Here is a 19357-nt window from a genome sequence, read left to right on the forward strand (position 1 = left end):
GGCCTCCCAAAGTGCTGAAATTACAGGCATGAGCCACCACACCTGGCTAGAACTTGTGGTTTCGATGTAAGACCAAAACAGAGCTGCTTTCCCTCAATAAAGGAGATAGAGTTTTTTTTTTCTAATTAAAAATACGCTCATTGTTAAAAAAATTTTTTAAATCAGAAAAACAGGCATGTTATAGAAAAATGTTAAATTCTCATCCTATAATGTAGTGGAAAAAAGCAGTATTTATATTTTTGTATCTTAGACGTGATCTGTAGTATGCATACTTTTGGTAATTCTAAAATCTCCTGCATGCAGAGAGAGAGAGACAGAGAGAGAGAGAGTGTGTGTGTGTGTGAGAGAGAGAGAGAGAGTTTATGACCTTTTACAGGGAAAACTTAACTGAAAATAAATCAGTGATTCACATAAGAGAATTTGGGGGCCCACGAATTTTATTTAAAAATTTTTTTTAGAAGGAATGACTGCATGGACGGAAGAAGAATGCCGAAGCTTTGAACATGCACTCATGCTTTTTGGAAAAGATTTTCATCTTATACAGAAGAATAAGGTAAATTAGGCAGATTAGTACAGATAAATTACTAGTTACAATGAATGTAAGCAACGAATTTATAAGTCAGTTAAGTAGGGAAAAAGCAACAACTTACTAACGTTCCCTTGCCCTTAGCATTTCAGATATCATTCTAACATAACTAATTTGCTCAGAGATGCCACAGCCTGCTTATGGAATGGCTGGTAGTATATTCACATATCTTTCCACATGAACAGTTAACATAGAAAGTGGATTCACTGTATTTTTTAGGAAGTCTCACTCTCATTTCTCCTTGACTTTCCTTTCTTACCAAGCCATTCAGAGGTTTGTGGCCTCAAAATAATTTCTCTTCAGCAGTGAGAACAGCTGTTGCTGAAGGAAGAAACATTTTTGCTAAAACAACTAGAAACATATTCTAACACCACCAAATGCTGGTAAGGATGTGAAGCAACGGGAACTCTTATTCATTGCCTGTAGGAATGCAAAGTGGTACAGCCAAGTTGGAAGATAGCTTGAAAGTTTCTTATAATACCAACCATACTCTTACCATATAATTTAGTAATCCTGTTCCTTGGTATTTACCCAAATGCGTTGAAAACTTATGTCCACACAAAAGTGTCTATAGCAGCTTTCATCACAATTGCTAAAACTTGGAAGGAACCTGTATGTCCTTTGAGGTGAAAGGATAAACTGTGGCACCTCCAGAGCTGGACTATTATTCAGCACTAAAAAAATTGAGCTAACAAGCCACAAGGAGGCATGTGAAATCCTAAATGCATATTATTAAGTGAAGGAAGCCAATCTGAAAAGACTCCATACTGTAGGTTTCCAAATATATGGTATTCTGAAAAAGGCAAAACTGGAAACAATAAAAAGATCACTGGTGCCAGGGCCGAGGCAGGAGGGAGAGGTGAACAGGCAGAGCACAGACCATTTTCAGGGCAATGAAACTTATCCTGTATGATGATACTGTAGTGATAGAGACATGTTATTACACATTTGTCAAAACCCATAGAATGTACATCATCAAAAGTAAACCCTAATGTAAACCATGGTCTTTGGGTGTTGATGTGTCAGTGTAGATACATTGATTTTTAACAGATGTACTACTCCAATGTAGGATGTTGAAAGTGGGAGAACATCAGGATATATAGGAACTCTCTACTGTCTGCTCAGTTCTGCTGTGAACCTAAAACTGTTCTTAAAAACTAAAGTCTATTCAAAATACATATTTGTGTTCATTAGAATAGTTTGGAATAATTCTCATTAAAATATGTTTTGTTTATTCTTTTCATCCTAAAGGAAGGCAGGGTTCTGAAGCATTTGGCAGGGGTAGATCAGTATTTTATGCTTTTACAAAACTAATGGACGTTAGTTTTTAGAGCAGTTTTAGGTTTACAGCAAAGTTTACAGCAAAGCTAACCAGAAAGTATTGAGTTCCCATATGTCCCTTCCACCCCATAGTTATTATTTTATCTTTTATTATTAATATCTTACATTAGTGTGGTACATTTGTTAAAGTTAATGAGCCAATATTGATACATTATTATTATTATTAATTAAAGTCCATTAAGCTTTACTCTTCATGTGGTACATTCCATTGATTTTGGCAAATATATAATATATATCCACCAGTACAGTATCATACAGAGTAGTGTCACTCACTTAAAAATCCCATGTTATTTTCTTCCCTCTGTTCCTTCCCCCTCCTCCCTAACAACCTCTAGCAGCCGTTGATCTTTTTATTGTCTCTACTGTTGCCATTTCAGAATGTCATATGGTTGGAATTATACAGTATGCAGCCTTTTCAGATTGGCTTCTTTGACTTAGCAATATGCATTTATTTATTATTTAAATATTTAAATATTTATTATTTAAACAAAAAACCCCAATATGCATGGGGTTTTTTGTTTGTTTGTTTTGAGGCTTGATAGCTCATTCTTTTTTTTATCACTGAATAGTATTCCATTATGTGGAGGTACCAGCGTATTTATTCACTTACCTATTAGAGGATATCTTGGTTGCTTCCATGTTTTGGCAATTATCATTAAAGCTACTATAAATATTCATGTGCAGGTTTTTATGTGGATGTAAGTTTTCAGTTCATTTGGCTAAATACAAAGGAGTAAGAATTACAGGATAGAATGGTAAAAATATGTTTATTTTGCATGAAACTGCCAAACTGTCTTCCAAAGTGGCTGTACCATTTAGTATTTCCAGCAGTAATGAATGAGTTCTATTGCTCCACATCCTCACCAGCATTTGGTGGTGTCAGTGTTTTGTATTTCACCACTGTAGTAGTTTTTAATACCATCTCTTTATTGTTTTAATTTGTAATTCCCTCATGAGGATGATGTTGACCATCTTTTCTTATGCTTATTTGCCATTTGTGTTATTTTTTCAGATGTTCATTCAGATTTTTTGCCAAGATTTTAATTGGGTGGTTTGTATTCTTGTTGAGTTTAAGGAGTTATTTGTATATTTTGGATTCTCGTCCTTTATCAGATACATGTTTTGCAAATATTTTCTTCCATTTTGAGGCCTGTCTTTTTATTCCCTTACCAGTGTGTTTGCAGAGTAAAAGTTTTTAATTTTAATGAAGTCCAACTTAGAATTTCATCTGATTGTTCATGCTTTTAGCGTTCTATTTAAAAAATCATTGCCATTGCCAAACCTAAGGTCACCTAGATTTTCTTCTGTTGTCTTCTAAGAGCTTTATAGTTTTGCATTTACATTTAGGTCTATAATCTATTTTGAGTTAATTTTTGAAAGGAGTAAGGCCTGTGTCTATATTCATTTCTTTTTTTTTTTTTTTTTTGTATGTGGATGTCCAGTTGTGCTAGCGTTTGTGGAAAAGACATTCTTCCTCCATGGAATTGCCTTTGTTCTTTGGTTAAAGATCAGTTGACTGTATCTGTGGGGTATATTTCTGGGCTGTCTCTTCTGTTCCTTTAATCTGTTTGTCTTCCCCCCCCGCCAATATCATACTGTCTTGATTACTATAGCTTTATAGTAAATCTTGAAGTTGGGGAGTGTCAGTACTTTGGTTTTATCTTTTTGTAATATTATGTTGGCTATTCTGGGTATTTTGTCTCTCCATATAAAATTAGTTTGTTGATACCCACAAAATAACTTGCTGGGATTTTGATTGGGTTTGCGCTGAATCGGTAGATCAAGCTGGGAAGAACTGATGTCTTAACAATGAAGTGTCTTCCTATCTGTGAACATAGATTATTTCTTCATTAAGTTCTTCTTTGATTTCTTTAATCAGAGTTTGGTTGTTTTTCTCATATAGATTTTGCATATATTTTGTTAGATTTATACCCAAGTATTTTAATTTTGGGGTGCTAATGTAAATGATCTTGTGTTTTAAATTTCGAATTTCAATTGTCATTACTGTTATATAGGAAAGCAATTGACTTTTGTATATTAACCTTGTCTCCTAAAACTTTGCTATAAGTGCTTGTTAGTTACAGGAGATTTTCTGTTGATTCTTTGGAGTTTTCTACATAGACAGTCATGTCACCTGTGAACAGAGACAGTTTTATTTCTTCCTTCCCAACCTGTATACTTTTTTTCTTGTCTTACTGCATTAGCTAGACCTTCCAGTATTGATGTTGAAAATTTCACACTTTCTATATGTTTGAAAATCTAATGTTTCTCAAAGATGAGATAAAGCGTATAATTTAGTGAATAGATAAGACATTTTTAAAGAAGTCTGGATTGTCCTTTTAAGTAAAAATAAAACCATCAGTTTTGTAATGACTTACGAAATTTACTCTATCCATTCATTCTGTAAACAGTTACGTCCTTCCACTTCACTTACCAGACATTGTTTTAGACACTAGAGATACAACAGTAAGACAGAAAAGGTCTGTGGCCCCACAAAGCCTGCATTCTCTGAGAAGACTTACAGTTAATGATGTTTATTGGAAGGTATACTGTATTTCTTGGTTTAAAAAGCTTATTCGTATATTAGTAACCTTATAGCACAACTTGCTCAGGAGTCAGGTTAGAGATACTGAAACTTCTTTATTGGGTACTGATTAAGCAAGGGAGAAAGCGTTTATTGGATAAGGATGAAAAATTTTGTTCATACATCTGAATTCATATCTGTGGCTGTATGTGGTTAGAGGAACCCTGATTTGGGTGTGGAACCAGGTTGGTGAGGCTCAAATTTTATTGTTATGTGCAAAATCTGTTGGATCTAAAAACCAAACATACTGGAGGGAGAAAGCCCTGCCTTTAGCTAGCAAGTCATCTTAAATTTCAGATGCTATAGACTGTTGATCCATTTGCCAAGGGTTCTTAATCTCTTTTGGATAGTGGAACTCAATCTGATGAAGCTGTATTCCTTCTCCCCAGAAAAGTATACCTAAATATAATTTTGTGAATTTAAATAGATTTCAGTGAAATCCATTTATGGACCCCTCAGAGGTTAGTTAATCCAAAGTTAAGAACCTCACTGTAGTCAAGATCATAGAGCTCAGTGAAGAAAAGTAAAGAATGCCAGTGTTTAAGATTTTCAGTAAAGGTGTAAGATAATTTTTGGATACACACTTGTTTTATAAACTAATACATTCTGATTTTTTTTTTTTAAAAAACCTTGGGCTTTTGAAAATGGCCTCATTATTAATTGTAAAGGCATTCCACTAATAAAAGTGTTCAGAACTTTATAATTTATTAAAAGTGTTCAGAACTATATAATGGGAAAATAAGACCCATGGATTGAAGTTGTAGTTTCGGGAAAAAAAGTTGCTTAAAAAAATGGTTGAGTTTGTTGGTTTTTTAAAAATTCAACTTTTTCATTAGGTGAGAACTCGGACAGTTGCTGAATGTGTAGCATTCTACTATATGTGGAAGAAATCCGAACGTTATGATTACTTTGCTCAACAGACAAGATTTGGGAAAAAAAGATATAACCATCACCCTGGAGTTACGTAAGTACTGTGGCCTTGACTTCAAAGACTTCTTTTTAACTGTGATATACAGTCATAGAATTACTGGGGTGTGTTTTTCAGGGACTATATGGATCGTTTAGTAGATGAAACAGAAGCTTTGGGTGGGACGGTAAATGCTTCAGCCTTAACTTCTAACCGGCCTGAGCCTATTCCTGATCAACAACTAAACATTCTCAACTCATTCACTGCCAGTGACTTGACAGGTAAAATGAAGACCTTTTTGTGTTTAGTACAGTTTGTTGCAAAATTGTGTCCTCTGTTTCGTGTCATAGGACCACTTACTTAAACAATTTTCCATTCCTTTTTAGCTTTGACCAACAGTGTAGCAACTGTCTGCGACCCCACAGATGTGAATTGTTTGGATGATAGCTTTCCTCCACTGGGCAACACACCCCGTGGACAAGTTAATCATGTGCCTGTGGTAACAGAAGAGTTACTCACCCTGCCCAGCAATGGGGAAAGTGATTGTTTTAATTTATTCGAGACTGGATTTTATCACTCGGAGCTAAACCCTATGAACATGTGCAGTGAAGAGTCAGAGAGACCAGCAAAAAGATTGAAAATGGGCATTGCCGTCCCTGAATCCTTTATGAATGAAGTTTCTGTAAATAACCTGGGTGTGGACTTTGAAAATCACACACATCACATCACCAGTGCCAAAATGGCTGTTTCTGTGGCTGACTTTGGCAGTCTCTCTGCCAGCGAGACCAATGGTTTCATCAGTGCCCATGCTCTGCATCAGCACGCGGCCCTACACTCTGAGTGACCTGAGTGAGGAGCCTGGAACTGCGTGTGCAGTACCAGTAAACTTGAGGGGAGCTATCAGGTTTGCATAGTCTTTCACTGGAAGTTTGAACCTTTCTCACTATGACATCAGTGATGTCAGTATGTATAGAACTATATCTTGATTTATCAAGAGTATTTTCATTTTTCAATCCATAAATGTGGAAATGAACTATGATCAGCAGAGTTGGGAACTAAGATTGAACTCTGTGGTGCAGCTTTAAGCTCTGCTTCTCTCTTCCTCATCTCCCAATACCTCTTCCCCACTCCCTTCTTTTTCTATTCTTTTCTGTTCCCCACTGCCCTCACTCCCAATTTTAAAACCTGTAGACAGAGGCCACCAGCTCAAAACCAGCACAGATGTTCTGAACTGAATGGTGTGGCCTCTTTTTGTGTAAATTCCTTTTGCCATAATGGATGCAGTGGAATAACAATGTTTACAGGTACCGATCCCGATCCCTGCTCAATGTAGCATTTTTTTGGTTTTATTTTCTTAATAAAAGCAGGGGTAGGTTTCTTTAAACTGCACAAACATGCAAGGATTTTTTAAAAATGGAAACTTCTCTCATGTTATTCAACTAGAGCACTTCAGTTTACAAAACAGCAAGTCCATCTTTATGGAAGCCAGCACGAGGAACTGTGTGCAAATAATGAAGACGCTTGCTTGGATCCCGTTTCAAAATTCTAGACCAGGGCTACCTTACACAGAATTGGTCATGTTACTGCCAGGAAATTTCTGTGTAACTTCATTTATTGGCTACAAATTTGGCATTTGAAGATGTGGTACTCAGATGGGGTTTTGTCCACCATTGTCAAGATTGTAATCTTAAAAATCATACCAGTCATTGATAATTTAGTTTATCCTGAGGCAGTCGACTTGCGGAGGCACAGTCTACAAAGCCTAGGATATTGCCACTCAATGGTTTACATTTTGGGACACCTTTTGTTTGTAGCACTGCAGTTCAAAGTGTTAATATTTAGAGGGACTTCTAGATTTTATACCTAATGCAGTAGAACCTTGAAGTATATTTAAGTTTTTTTGTTAAGCTTGAACAGTTGGCAAGAATAATGTGAGTTCCTATCTGAAATAGAATGGTACATTACCACTTTAAGTTTTAAAAACTGATAGATGTTCAGATGTATCTCAAACTCAGTTTTATTTTTATTCCAAATATTGTGAATGAGAAGCCATTGTCCTAAACTTTGGCCATTTTTGCGCTATAAACATGCATTTTTAAGTTATAAGGTGAATCAAACAATATGTAATACAGTATTAGGATGTAATCTTTGCTTTTATAGTACTGTTAAAATAGAGAATTACCTTTTTTGCACCGTCTTAATTAAAAGTTTTGATTTTTACTAGTTGCTTTGCAAAAAACTTAAATGTTTGGCTGCATTGCTAATATTTGTAAGTATAAGTTGCTTCAAGGTTGTGCTGATGAGTAGATAGGATGTAGTGATCTTAGTAGTGATCGAAAGGGAGGGTATTTATTATACAAACTGTGAACTGCAATGACATCCTTAGTTTTGGATGATGTGTATTCTTGTTTTTCTTTGCAGCATTTTAATGAAGATTGCTTTGAAGTGTTTACGCAGTAGCACATTAGTATAAAATTTAGTTTAGCACAGTGGACAAAAAGTAGTTAAATTAATAACTTAAAATCAATTTCTAATTTATACATCTGAAGTATAGCATTCCTGTATGCACACAGTAAATAATGGGTAGCCTGGGCTCTGCGTTACTTTCTTATATTTTTATCCAAGTTGTTAGCTTCTTATTGCTGTGTTGTTGTGCTAAACTTTGAACCTTATTTCTTTTATTAAAAATCAGTACACTTTCTATAATTTAGTAAGATACTGGCCATAATCTTCCATTGTTATAACTTTAATTTTCACTCTGGGTTTACAGTGGCTGGTCTGTATAAATAATTTACACAAAGATGACTGAATGCTAATACCAGTTGCACTTAAATGAACATGCCCATTCTCAGTAGCTGATGCAGTAATATATTCAGTTTATCTATGCATTGCTGGGGTCTTGATATAAGATGGAAACAGTGTTTCTTATCTAAAGTTTTGATTATCAGCAAGTTGAATGGACACTTTAGTTATTTAAATAAAGGTTTTTGACCAAAATCCAGAAAATGATATGAGAGAAAAATAAATTCCAGCTAGTTTAATAGATTTTTAAATGCCAATCTGATTTTAGCCTCTTAGAGAGTGCTAACTAGCTGGTAATGTTTACTTTTAATTCCTTGTTAAAATGAGGCAATAATTTGCAAGATTTTTGTATATAAGTGTAAATTCTTCATATCTTTTTAGATCTAATTCAATATTTTCTGACTACTTCAGCCATGTATAATACCATTTTTGTGCATGCTTGATGTGACATTCATAAATTGTACCACTATGACTTTATCCATGTAAAATAGCTATTTATTGAATTTTAAAAGCTGGATTTACTGTTTTTTTCTCTCAGTTTAAACATCTTAACAGAGAATTTGTTACTGTTTATTAAAAGAATTGCATTTGGAAGCAAGAAAACAACCTGATTTGCAATCACATGAAGAAACAATAATGCCTTTATTATCAAGTGTTAAGCACAATTCTTATAACAAACTGTGATAAATTCTTTTTTTTTTTTTTCCTTTGCCACATTATTTTCTTATGAACAAACCAAAAATTCATGGTGAGCAGTTGCAGTGTTGGCTGATATATCTTTTATGTACAGGGAATTTGAAGAGGACAGTGGATTCATTTAGAAGTGTAACTGGTGCTGTGATTATAGCAATACATTTGTTAGTTGTACTTCATCTTTTTCATGCTAGCTTTTTAAATGTTTAGTTTTCCTCTTGTCATGGTCAGCTGCTGAATTTACTTGAAGGATGTAGATTACTGTTTAAAAAATACTAAAATCTGTACAATTAGGTCAAAGAATTGTGCAATCGTTTCCTTTTTAATTTTTAAAATGTTGAGGGTCATAAATATTTGAGAACATCAGATCTAATAGAGCTTAGTGATACTATTTAACCAAAGTCTCTAGTGAATATTTCAACTTTGAATGTAAACTAACGAATAAACCTGACCACCAAGGAGATTGTTTGCCCAGAGTTTCAAAGCACATTGTCTACAAATGGAAATTGAAATAATTTATAAAATATTGACGTTACTATGTTTTTTAAAAAAGTTCCTAATTTTTTCACTAAATGGAGGAAACTATTAGTTTTATTGTTAAACATGGTAGATATTAATATTCCTCTTAGATGACCAGTGATTCCAATTGTCCCAGTTTGAAATAAGTACCCTGTGAGTATGAGATAAATTAGTGACAATCAGAACAAGTTTCAGTATCAGATGTTCAAGAGGAAGTTGCTATTGTTGCATTGATTTTAATATTTGTACATAAACACTGATTTTTTTGAGCATTATTTTGTATTTGTTGTACTTTAATACCTGGTGTACAGTTCCAGAAATAAAAATCTGGGAATCTTTTTTTCTTGGTTTGTGTGAATATTTGCTAAAAGTAGACATTTTATTTAATGAATCTTAAGCTATAGCAAATAGGTAGATATTGTACCACTGTTAAATTGGTTTTAGATGCAGTAAGATATAGTGAAGTTGGTAGATTAAATGTTTTCTTAAATCCTCTATAATAGTTTTCCATCTATAATGAAAGTCCCCCTGTAATTCCAGCACTTTGGGAGGCCGAGGCGGGCGGATCATGAGGTCACGAGTTCAAGACCAGCCTGACCAACATAGTGAAACCCTGTCTCTACTAAAAATACAAAAATTAGCTGAGCGACGTAGCGCGTGCCTGTAATCCCAGCTACTCAGGAGGCTGAGGCAGGAGAACTGCTTGAGCCCTGGGGGCGGTGGTTGCAGTGAGCTGAGATCCCACCACTGCACTCCAGCTTGGGCAACAGAGCGAGACTCTATCTCAAAAAAAAAAAAAAAAATCCCAAAGTAAGGATTATACTTTTACCTTAATTCAGGAAACATGTTTCAAACACTGTTCTAGGTAACTGTCTTTTAGGAAGACAGATCTGAAATTTGATCAAATATTACTTGATAGACTACATTTATGGTCAACTAGTCTTTCTTATCCATACAATTCATAGTTTGATTGACCCTAGTCATATCTTTCCTAAACATCTTTTTAAGATAACGTTCCTATCTTGGCCTTATTTCACAAGTTTGTCCCCATATTTCATTTCCTCAGACCAGAACTTCATGTAGTTCCGTTTTTAAGATGCAGTGATCAGATATCCAAAGTTTGTACAAGGCCAAGAAGGGGATAAAAGGAAAGCAAAAACCTTGACTCCTCTGCTTTGGTTACTTGACTAAAACCACATTCCTTCCTTCTCAGACACCAAAGGACCTTAGCGCATAGGGCTCTGTGGTGGACACATGCACAGAAGTGCCGTCAGAGTGCACATATATTCTGAATACATCAAGAATGCAACAAAGTGCCATGTGAGAGCTCATAGTATTTCAGGCTTTAGGAGACGGAAAAGCCTGTGGAAGCAGGATAATCTCTAGTTACATCTGTGTTACTGGAAGTCATTTTGGCCATAATTTCCATCTATGGTATGTTTGCTGGTGGTAAGTGCTAAAGAGAATGAGGAATATATCAGGGGTGGTGGCAGTGAGGGATTGTAAATTTCAATAGGGCGATGAAGCAATGCTCCTCACTGAGGTGACAGGAAGGGAGAGAACAAGCTATGTGGCTATCTGGGGGAAGATGTTTACAGGCAGAGAGAACTAAGTGCAAAAGTCCTGGGGTGGGAATATATGCCTGGCAGGTTTGAAGAGTGGCCAGGAGGCAGGTGTGGGTTGGGGTGGAGTGAGCAAGAGGAGAACAGGAGAGGAGCTCTGAGATCCTGAGCAGATCATGCATGTGAAGGACTTCATAGGGAGAGGGTTTTGAGCAGAGGTATGTCAGTACCTGACTTTCATTTAAAAGAATCACACTTGGTGATATGTTCTGTAAGGGGGACAGGAGTGGAAACAAGGAAGGCAATTGAGAGGCTACTGAAATAGCAATAAACGAGGTGAGTAAAGCTGGTGGTAAGGAAGTGAAGGTGGTCAGAATCTGGTTATATAGGTTCCACGAATTTCTGAGGGGCCCAATGAAGAACACCCTCCTTCCTATCCAAGTTTGGAACTGAGAGCGCTGGAGTCAGGTCGATGGAGGTCAAAGTAACTATTGCTAATAAAACTGGGGAAGGCAGCTTCAGGGCTGCAGCCAGGTTGGCCTACCAATATATCACACCTCTAGACTCACTCTGTCACTGGCTGGGCTGGCTACAGGCTACTGTCTGCACAAGGCAGAGAACTGCCAGGACACATTTTTTCTGCTGGCAGCCAGAGTCCACAGGGAAGGAACTAGGAGGGTATAGGACATGGGTGCTTAGTTATTTTCCAAACATAATCAGGATGTCACTCTTCCTCCAGTGGGTGGAGAGATAGGCTAGGAACATTACTAGTGGAAGCCTCCACATGAAGATATGAGACACGGGGAATACGTGTTCCTCCCACCAACACTATCTTGCACTTTTTTTTCACCTTTTCCTTGGTGTGAAAATGTTCAAAGAGTAAAGAAAACAGTATAATGACCTCACATTTTCCCCTTACCCAGCTACAGCAATCTTTACATTATACATACATATACCAATTTACTCATGGCAACACAATAGATATTTTTTACTCAATTCTGTAAAAATAAAGTTTTTACAGAAGTTTGTACACATCAGCAGTACTACAAGAACTGCTGATGCCTGGCTACAATTTTATAAACCACCACAGAGCTTACAAAATAAACAAAAGAAAAATTGAAATTATAATTTCAAAGGGTAGGTTTTCATTTAATAAGCTATTGTGTATTTAGGTGAAAACCAATTAAAATTGGAATTGCATTACAAATTTGAAATTGTAATGAAGCAAGTAGCTTTTATCATGAAATTGGAACATAAATATAATATGAACAAAAACATAAAAAATTCCTATTCCAATTAAGTCTCAAAATATTTGTTTTACAGGTATAACTCAGAGAAGTGATTAACAATAAACACTTAGAATTAATAGATGAGTAGAAAACCTAATAATTTCTGATTCACAGTTAGCTGACAATTGTGTAGTAGTTTGAAAAAAGCTCTTCTCCTTGACTGATGTCCCTAAGTGCGACAAGAACAACACATCGAAGTGGGCTGAAAACAAAAAGAAAGATATACAAAAGGTAGAGCATTGACAAATATAAGCTCATATTTTTAGTATAACCAACATGGCTTTTACAGATGTGACTTTACTCAGGTTTCTTACATTTTAGTTTATGCATTTGATTTTCACGAGGAAATTGTTCTTATTCCCGGCGCAGGTATTCTAAAGAGTATATCTATATCATTAAAAAATCACAAATCAATGTTTATACAACTTACTACTTCTTCTGAAAACACTGTTTCTAAGTTTAGGCCCCCAAAACTAGTATCACAAAAAGGATTTTAAAATGACATTATAGTTTTTCTTGTGTTCATTTGTATCTTATATTCTGAAAAATGAAAACATTACTTAAAATTAGTTGGAGTTTTAAAAAATGCTTTTTCCTAGACATCATAAGATATTGTTTGTTTTTTTTTGAGATGGAGTCTCACTGTGTCCCCCAGGCTGGAGTGCAGTGGCGTGATCTTGGTTCACTGCAACCTCCCGGATTCAAGCCTCCCGGATTCAAGCGATTCTCCTACCTCAGCCTCCTGAGTAGCTGAGATTACAGGTGTGTCCCACCACACCTGACTAATTTTTGTATTTTTAGTAGAGATAAGGTTTCACCATGTTGGTCAGGCTAGTCTCAAACTCCTGACCTTGTGATCCACCCGTCTCGGCTTCCCAAAGTGCTGGGATTACAGGCATGAGCCACCGTACCCAGCCTAGATATTGTTATATATACACATTCAACGTTCTAATAACATCATCCCCCGGAGAATATGGCTAAGAAAAGCTAATTGTTAAACACACAAACATACACATGCAGAGAAGCAAAAATTATCAAGTTTTTTGTTTTTGTTTTTTTCTTGTTTTGGGACAGGATCTGGCTCTGTTACCCAGGCTGGAGTGCAGTGGTGCCATCTCGGCTCACTGCAACCTACACCTCCCAAGGTCAAGGATCCTCCCACCTCAGCTTCCCAAGTAGCTGAGACTACAGGTGCTCACCACCACACCCAGCTAATTTTTGTATTTTTTGTAGAGAAGGGGTTTTGCCATGTTGTTTGGGCTGGTTTCAAATTCCTGTGCTCAAGCAATCCGCCCACCTTGGCCTCCCAAAGTGCTGAGATTACAGGCTTGAGTCACCATGTCTGACCTCAAGTTTTAAATATAAAGAATAGTTCATGTTTTCAATGTTATTCATCTTAGAAGGACAATTTAATAGGTCCTATATAAAATAAAGTTTGCTAGCAACTCAGCGAAATAATACAAAGATTATATCTTCCTATAGCACTGTTAAGAAAGAACTCTTAGCTCTCCAGAATTACCTATATTTTAAAATTTCTATTTGAATATTCTCGGTAGACTTTCCACTGAATGAACAGAAAATAAATGCTATGTTAAAATATGTGTCTTCTGAATATAGTCCTTTTTTTCATTATTAAGAACCTAATAGTGAAATTGGCAAAGAAATCATAGTGTAATTTGGTGGCCTCTTTTGGATGCTTTCTTATAAGGTAGAGAACATGATATTATAAATGAATAAAGTAAAAATATATTTGAAGATTTTGTAGGTAGGGAAAACAACAGAATTATCTGGAAAAACTTTAAGGTGGATACTTATGAAGTATTGCCATAGAATAAAAATGGGTAAAAATAAGCAGACTGACCTAAGTTAAATGAAAATTTTAAATTTCAAATAAGCCTACATTAACAGGTTAAGGTGTGAACATAAAAATCTAAGTTATAATTTTTCACTAAAAAAAAATCTTACCCCAAATTCTATATAGCTTTTTCTTCTATATTTTTTTAAGTACAGCATAAGCAGAAGATATGAAATGCTCTTTTAGCAAACGAACCTTTGTTTGTCATAGCTGTAGGCAATGTTTGGAAGATACTGCTTCAGTTCTACAGGGAAAACTGCAGGCACATCAAATTCCTGATAACAGACATTAGCTGCTCTGTCTAGGAACAAGCACAGAATTTTTAGAAAAAGAGCCATTATACAAGGTCATGGAAAACAGAACTGAATTATGACACTTGATGTCTGTTTTTCTAAATTATCAAAACATGCTCAAAATAATTACTACCATGTTCCAGGCACTGTTAGATTTTATTTACTTATATATATTTGCAGATACATATATGGTAAATCATAAATATATCAAATATTCAAAAAGCAAATAAGGCATATATAACACTTTTTATTTACTTTTTGCATAAACAACATATATAATAAACATATATGTTTAGATAATATATACCAACATACATAATATATATGTATGTTTTCTTGTTTACTTTTTATATGTCAGGAAATAGAGGCTCAGAAATGTTAAAGGTTAAATATTAATAAACAAGTCAGGCTTGGACTTCATTTCTCACTAACGACAAAGGCCATGTTAAATGTAGTCAAACAATCAAACTTTTACCTATGGGAAAGTCAACTCCTAAAGAAGATATAGTGACTCACAAACTTAGCAAAAGAAAGCAGATACTAGTCTAGCCATTAATCTATAAGGCTATATTGAAGCACTGACATAATAATTTCTATTTTTAAAATGCTAAAATAATAATGATCAAAGGGCAGTTATCAATTGCCTATATTCACTGCAAAATCAGAAGAAAAATAGTAAACAATTCTAAATAATGTATATCATTATTTCCCCTAATTCTCTGATATTGTCTGTCCAAAAGTGATAGTTGCTTAAGGACTTGACTAGCTTATTATATGTTACACTCAACTGCCCTTGGCACTCAGTCATATGATAAAGGAGTAGAATTAGCCATTGCTATATCGTGTCTCACAGCCCCATGATGCATTCTTACCATTGGAACAATTGTTGACATACTGTCCCACAGCCAGAGGGTTATGAATTTCTGACGTTAGCCATGTACTATCACTCATTTTTAAAGGGCCGAGTCGATCTCTCCCATTGCAAGATCTGAAACAGGTGAAAGCATTAGCTAATGGATCTGTATCTTAAAATAGAATTCCAAAATACAGAATTAACCCTATAATTACACAAGTGCTTTTTTTCTTTAAAAAAAAAAGGCTTTTGTATAATCAGTAGGGCATTTGAGTTGTTACACAGCAGCTATCTAAACAGAATTTTATTTAAAGTATAAATGCTGGCCAGGCGCAGTGGTTCACACCTGTAATCCCAGCACTTTGGGAGGACGAGGCGGGCAGATTACTTGAGGTCCGGAGTTCGAGACCAGCCTGGCCAATATGATAAAACCCCATCTCTACTAAAAATACAAAAATTATCTGGGCCTGGTGGCACATGCCTGTAGTCATACCTACTTGGGAGGCTGAGGCAGAAGAATTGCTTGAACCCGGGAGGCAGAGGTTGCAGTGAGCAGAGATCACACCATTGCACTCCAGCCTGGGCAACAGAGTGAGACCATCTCAAAAAAAAAAAAAAAGGTAAAAAAGTAAAAATAAAATAAAATAAAGTATAAATGCTGAGCTGGATGCGGTGGCTCAAGCCTATAATCCCAACACTTTGGGAGGCCAAGATGAGAGTGTCGCTTGAGGCCAGGAGTTTGAAACCAGCCTGGACAACATAGCAAGACCCCATCTCTTTTTATAAAAAATAAATAAAGCACAAATGCTGTTAGTCATAATCATTGTGATAAGTGTGGTTCTGTCTCATTTAATTAAATATGAACATGGACATCACTTACCTGTACACAACTTTTGATATTCCTTTGTCATTCCCATCAATGAGTACCCCATCCAGGCATCTAAAAATAAATGGATTTCCAATGGACTGGAAAAAGATCGGCTCATACTTCTGATATACTGTACCTATTATACAACAAGACAAAGAAATATTACAGCAACATGAAAAATCATAAACACTGCGGTAAGAACCCTTCTTTGGAACACAATCACATTCTGTTTAGTTACTTTCCCCCTTCTATAGAGTGAACGCCCAATAGCAGATGGAGCACAGAACCAGGTCATCTACACAGCAAAATAGAATTTGGCTATCTTGATTAATGATAATATGAACAACACATTTTAGGCTCAGTTTTAAAAAGTCATATATATACACACACACACACACACACACGAACATATATATTTTTAAGTAGAATGTGATTTAACATCTAAAGAGTTTGAAGAAATTTATTTTGCTAATAATTAAATAATGTAGACACATATGGGAATAGATGAGTCTGACATTAAGGCTGTTTCTCCTTTCACTGGCAGAAGAGGAAATGAGAAAATATTTACCTTGTGTGTTCTATGTTCCAGGCATGTTAATCTATTTATTAAACTTGTTTTATTATTAATTAATTTATTCTATTTAGTTTTTACAAAATCAGGTTATTTGTACAGCAGGAAACTGAAACTCCCTTGCTTGGGGATGTAAAATTAGAAAACAGGAGAATGAATTTTTAAAAACCTGGGTCTATCTGATTCAAATATTCACACACACACTTTCCACTATACCAAATAATATAATGTTAGTTTAACACATAATGTAGTCTATTTAGCATCTAATAAATGATCTTGTGCCAAGAAATTGCCTACTTTTCAAGTGTAGAAAGGGCAGGAAGGTCTTTATTCAGTGATTTATGGGTTTAAACGCTATCTTTTACGTTTTGATCTGTACCATTTTTTTTTTTTTTTTTTGAGATAGAGCCTAACACTGTTGCCCGGGCTGGAGCGCAATGCCACAGTCTCGGCAACCTCGGCCTCCCGGGTTTAGGTGATTCACCTGCCTCAGCCTACCAAGTAGCTGGGATTACAGGCGCACACCACCACACTCGGCTAATTTTTTGTATTTTCAGTAGAGACAGGGTTTCACTATGTTGGCCAGACTGGTCTCGAACTCCTGACCTCGCGACCTGCCCGCCTCGGCCTCCCAAAGTGCTGGGATTACAGGCGTTAGCCTATCCATACCATTTTTATTTTTAGCTATCAACTAACCAAACTGACATGTTTCTCTAGTGCTTTTTAAGTAATTTGTCAAAGTGGGTCATACTATGTTCTAAATTTAAACACTGACAGGAAAGCTTTCCTTGAAAGAAAAAGTGCATTTATCCCAACGAATACTCCAGGATACTTTCTAACATGTAACAATTTACAAACAGTTAATTTCCGAATTAGAATTATAAAAATCTATGGAAACTCAAGTTTCCAATTTAATACCTTACTCTAAGGATTGCAAGGCTGGGTATTTTATTGAACTTATATTTATCAATACATAAGAGGCTTGGCAAAGTATAATATTAATCGTGCTGTTACCAGGATACATAGATACGACTGCGCCTTTTGGTACCAATCCTTTCGTAACGAAGACACCTTTTCCAGCAGAAATCAATGAGCTAGTTGCTTGGGCAACACTGAAACCCAGAGTCTTGTAAAGAATTTCTTCTGGCTTAAAGGTACTTTGCTGTTGATGTCTGTTTTCAAGCAGTTTCACCCCTTGATGTTCAACTGCCAGTAGGTCTTGATATTTTGATTTAACAGATTCTGGAAGCATAGTCAAGATTTCTGATTGTTTATTGAAATCATTTAAGAATAGAGCCTGGAAAACTTTCAGTAACGTTCCTAGGACATCTTCATCTGAGATAACTTTGTCTTTGGATTCCTCTGGAACATACCGGAGGGTCCTGAAAATGGGAAAAGTTTCTATTCACTACCCTTCAACTGGTAAAAGCCAAACTTATCTGCATACTTTTTGGGTTCTTGGCCTTAAGGAACTATAAGCTTATTCTCATGTGTGTGAAGGGCTGGGAACTAAGTTCAGAAAAGAATTGTTTGGGGGAGTTCTAGTTAGCTAACTCCCAACACTTTCCACCCAAGCAGCCAGTAATTATGAAAGACCCATTCTATACCATACGCTGTGGGGTCCTTACATTATTCCATTTTTGCAGACAAGGAAAGCAAAGTTGTTAAGGAACTTGCCCAAGGTCCCAAAGCCAGTAAGTGGGAGAGCCAGAGGCAGAAACTAAGTTCAGCTCTTTCCCGTACTACACCCAACAGCCAAGCTGAATGTCATCACAGTGAGAATGAATGACCTCACATTAAATTGCTTTTTAAAAATGGCCTTGTAGATTCAAAGACAAATTCAACATCGTATACTTTGTGACACTCTCTCCAGGAGTACTAACGTCTTCAATGACTGCATCTCTTATTTCCATAATCATTATCTTTTTGTACTGACTGCATTATTTTTACTTGAACAAAAAAGTTGTAATTCCCGCCTCACGGTTCCGTAGTCATGATACAACTGATCTCCTGTTTCCCTAGTATGCAACCTTCGGGAAAGGGCTTTGTTTCCCTATTTTTCGGACACTGACTTCAGGGAGGCCCGGTCGGCCTCTTTGGTGAGCACGGTGTTGAGATGATCACTGGTGAGCCCTTAATAACGCCTGCGGGACGCACCCCAATCCGAAACCCACCATCCCGACTTGCTTTTGAGTGGCGTTCTGCCCGTTCTTAACGCGCGAGCTACTCCACGCTATTCTCACAGCCGGGACGGGCTTCTTTAACCACGTGAAGTACTTGTATGAACTATGAAAATAAACCCTGGTTTGGCCTTTCTGAGGAAATTCAAGCACCTAATTAAGGCTTGGTGGAGAAAAAGCCACGCACTCTCACGCGGTAAGAGCGGTCTTTTAAAAAAGTTTCCATTTTTTTCCCCAGATACGTTCCCCTAGTCAGTGCGTAACGCAATACAAAACAGGAGACACCTCCGACTGGCGAGCCCTGCCTCGCGGGCCTGGCAGCGCGGCGGACACTGGGAAACAGGACATAGGCCCCGCCCACCTGAAGCCACCGCCCACTTCAGGCTTCCAGCTCGCCTCTGACTCCACCAGCCTCGGCCCCGCCCGCCTCTGGCCCAGGGTCCTTAAACCCCTC

At 36.5% G+C, this 19357-nt stretch overlaps 2 protein-coding genes across 4 annotated transcripts in view; one reads left to right on the forward strand and one right to left on the reverse strand.

The window, feature by feature from the left end:
- MIER3 (mesoderm induction early response 1, family member 3) overlaps positions 1 to 9774 on the forward strand; it is a 41281-nt gene extending 31507 nt beyond the window's left edge. For 2 of the 3 annotated variants that reach the window (XM_011999869.1, XM_011999868.1), the window contains exons 9-12: positions 459 to 553; positions 5348 to 5475; positions 5557 to 5699; positions 5805 to 9774. In XM_011999869.1, coding sequence (XP_011855259.1) covers positions 459 to 553; positions 5348 to 5475; positions 5557 to 5699; positions 5805 to 6262 — 824 coding nt within the window. In that variant the 3' untranslated portion in view covers positions 6263 to 9774. The remainder of the gene's footprint in view (positions 1 to 458; positions 554 to 5347; positions 5476 to 5556; positions 5700 to 5804) is intronic. The other variant, XM_011999870.1, reaches the window with a different exon arrangement.
- Positions 9775 to 12066: 2292 nt separating this feature from the next.
- On the reverse strand, positions 12067 to 19209 carry SETD9 (SET domain containing 9). Its single transcript, XM_011999866.1, has 6 exons — positions 18881 to 19209; positions 17738 to 18105; positions 16165 to 16288; positions 15304 to 15419; positions 14334 to 14439; positions 12067 to 12485 (listed from the first exon to the last, which is right to left on the reverse strand). The coding sequence occupies exons 1-6, from the start codon at positions 18898 to 18900 to the stop codon at positions 12398 to 12400; spliced, it is 822 nt and encodes a 273-aa protein (XP_011855256.1). The 5' UTR covers positions 18901 to 19209; the 3' UTR covers positions 12067 to 12397.
- Positions 19210 to 19357: the final 148 nt, after the last annotated feature.

The sequence above is a fragment of the Mandrillus leucophaeus genome, unplaced genomic scaffold, assembly GCF_000951045.1.
Source record: "Mandrillus leucophaeus isolate KB7577 unplaced genomic scaffold, Mleu.le_1.0 Scaffold605, whole genome shotgun sequence".
Classification (NCBI taxonomy): Eukaryota; Metazoa; Chordata; class Mammalia; order Primates; family Cercopithecidae; genus Mandrillus; species Mandrillus leucophaeus.

Bases quoted from the DNA above. Each gene is read 5' to 3' on its own strand.
- SETD9 (XM_011999866.1), bottom strand. From the start codon at position 18,900: ATGGTGGGTTTCGGATTGGG. The intron at 18,106-18,880 runs GTGCGTCCCGCA...TCCCATTTTCAG, and splicing joins ATGGTGGGTTTCGGATTGGG to GACCCTCCGGTATGTTCCAG. The intron at 12,486-14,333 runs GTTCGTTTGCTA...TTTTGTTTTCAG, and splicing joins TACAGCTATGACAAACAAAG to CCCACTTCGATGTGTTGTTC.